At 40.0% G+C, this 2294-nt stretch overlaps 1 protein-coding gene across 1 annotated transcript; it reads left to right on the top strand.

The window, feature by feature from the left end:
- On the top strand, positions 34-1821 carry LOC104707502 (AT-hook motif nuclear-localized protein 26-like). The gene has a single exon (XM_010423871.1). The coding sequence runs from the start codon at positions 447-449 to the stop codon at positions 1458-1460; it is 1014 nt and encodes a 337-aa protein (XP_010422173.1). The 5' UTR covers positions 34-446; the 3' UTR covers positions 1461-1821.

The following is a 2294-nucleotide window of genomic DNA, read 5'->3' as shown; positions in this document are numbered from 1 at the left end:
AAAGCTATCCATCTCTCTTTCACTCTTCCCTCTCTGTCTCTCTCTTCCTAACCCTAATTTACCAATCACCAACCAAAGCAAATTAAGCAGACAACCCCCACAGACACCTCAATCCCCCAACACATCTCATATAAACTAAAAAAAAATAATTAAATAATAAAAGCCTACCATAAGCCCTTTTCACTTCCTCTGCCAAGTACAACTCAACAGAAGAGAAGCTATAAACAAAGAGAGAAGAGAATAAGAAGACAAGAAAAAGAGAGAAGAGAGAGAGAGAGAGAACCTTAGCTTACCAAATCAATCAAAGAACAAGATGAAGAAGAAAAATCCAGCTTGATATTTGTTGTGAAAACATTATTATTCTTTTTCTCTTCTACCTAGCTAGAGTCTCTCCCAGGTCAAAATCAATTCTCATCTCTCCCTCACCGATCAATCTCAACATAGAAATGGATCCAGTTCAATCTCATGGATCACAAAGCTCTCTCCCTCCTCCTTTCCACGCTAGAGACTTCCAATTACATCTTCAACAACAACAACAACAACATCATCATCAACAACAACAACAACAGTTCTTTCTCAACCATCATCAGCAGCCGCAAAGAAACCCTGATCAAGATCACGAGCAGCAAGGAGGGTCAATATTGAATCGATCTATGAAGATGGATCGCGAAGAGACAAGCGATAACATGGACAACATGGGTAACAACAGTGGTAGCGAAGGTAAAGAGATGAGTTTACATGGAGGAGAAGGAGGAAGCGGCGGTGGAGGAAGCGGAGAACAGATGACAAGAAGGCCAAGAGGAAGACCAGCAGGATCCAAGAACAAACCTAAAGCTCCAATAATCATAACAAGAGACAGCGCAAACGCTCTTCGAACTCATGTTATGGAGATCGGAGACGGATGTGACATAGTTGACTGTATGGCTACGTTCGCTAGACGCCGCCAAAGAGGCGTTTGCGTTATGAGCGGCACAGGAAACGTTACTAACGTCACTATACGTCAGCCCGGATCACCTGCTGGCTCGGTGGTTAGCCTCCACGGCCGGTTTGAAATCCTTTCTCTTTCCGGATCTTTCTTACCGCCACCTGCGCCTCCTGCAGCCACTGGGCTAAGCGTTTACCTAGCCGGAGGACAAGGGCAGGTCGTTGGAGGAAGTGTAGTAGGACCGTTGTTGTGTTCGGGTCCTGTGGTGGTTATGGCGGCCTCTTTTAGCAATGCGGCGTACGAGAGACTGCCTTTGGAAGAAGATGAGATGCAAACGCCTGTTCAGGGAGGTGGGGGAGGAGGAGGAGGAGGTGGTGGTGGAATGGGATCTCCACCAATGATGGGGCAGCAACAAGCTATGGCAGCTATGGCGGCGGCTCAAGGACTACCACCAAATCTCCTTGGCTCGGTTCAGTTGCCGCTGCCACAGCAAAATGATCAGCAGTATTGGTCTACGGGTCGGCCACCGTATTGATTAGATTGCTACTCTTATATATATTACACATGAATTGAATATATTTAGCTATGTACTTATATATATGTAGCTATTTACTAATAGATCTTACATATATATAAAGCAAGCTAACATGGAATGATTAAAGAGGAGGTGTATACTAAGTATGACGAGAAGATGAAGACGGCGATGATGAAGAAGCCTTTTCCGATGGGTTTGTGGATCAACAATTGAGTAGATGTTTCAGGTTCTTCTTTGTTTATTTTTGTCTTGTTTTAGTGGTAGTTGTTTTTTTTAATGTTTGATTATGTGAGGTTTTAAGTTGTTCTTTACTTTATTGAGTTATTTGATGAATTTGATTCTTAATTATGTTCGGTTTGTTTTCTTTGTTTTAATTTCTGGTTTTAATTTCTCCCATTTTCAAGTAGTATAAACATTTTTTATGTATAGTTTTCTTAAAAAAATTATAGTTACAAAACAAAAGTTATTTTACGTGGAAATATGTTGTTTAAAGAGGTGGGTAGTTGCCATCCATAATTACCATATATGGTAAGTGTGTTCTTATACGGGTTCAATCTTTTCTTCGTACCAATGTCATTTTTTTGAGTTCGAAATAACTAAAGTTTGATTCTAAATATCAGAAGAAATTATAGGCCGAAAATTTCCATGATTTTGTCAATATATGTATACACACAATTCTAGGACGCTTCCAAGAATAGAAAATGGCTGGTCTCACTTGTGATTTTAATTATCGTTGGTGTAAAATTAGTTTTTCTAGTAGAACAATTAAAAGTAGGCTTTATATAGTGTCTGATACATTCCATAAAACCTCGTTTTTTTTTTTTTTTTTTTTTT

This window comes from Camelina sativa, chromosome 8 (assembly GCF_000633955.1).
Source record: "Camelina sativa cultivar DH55 chromosome 8, Cs, whole genome shotgun sequence".
Classification (NCBI taxonomy): Eukaryota; Viridiplantae; Streptophyta; class Magnoliopsida; order Brassicales; family Brassicaceae; genus Camelina; species Camelina sativa.
The sequence above is the reverse complement of the archived record's forward strand: the minus strand, read 5'-3'. Positions and strand labels throughout refer to the sequence as shown.

Coding starts and splice junctions, on each gene's coding strand:
- LOC104707502 (XM_010423871.1), top strand. CDS start 447: ATGGATCCAGTTCAATCTCATGGATCACAAAGCTCTCTCCCTCCTCCT.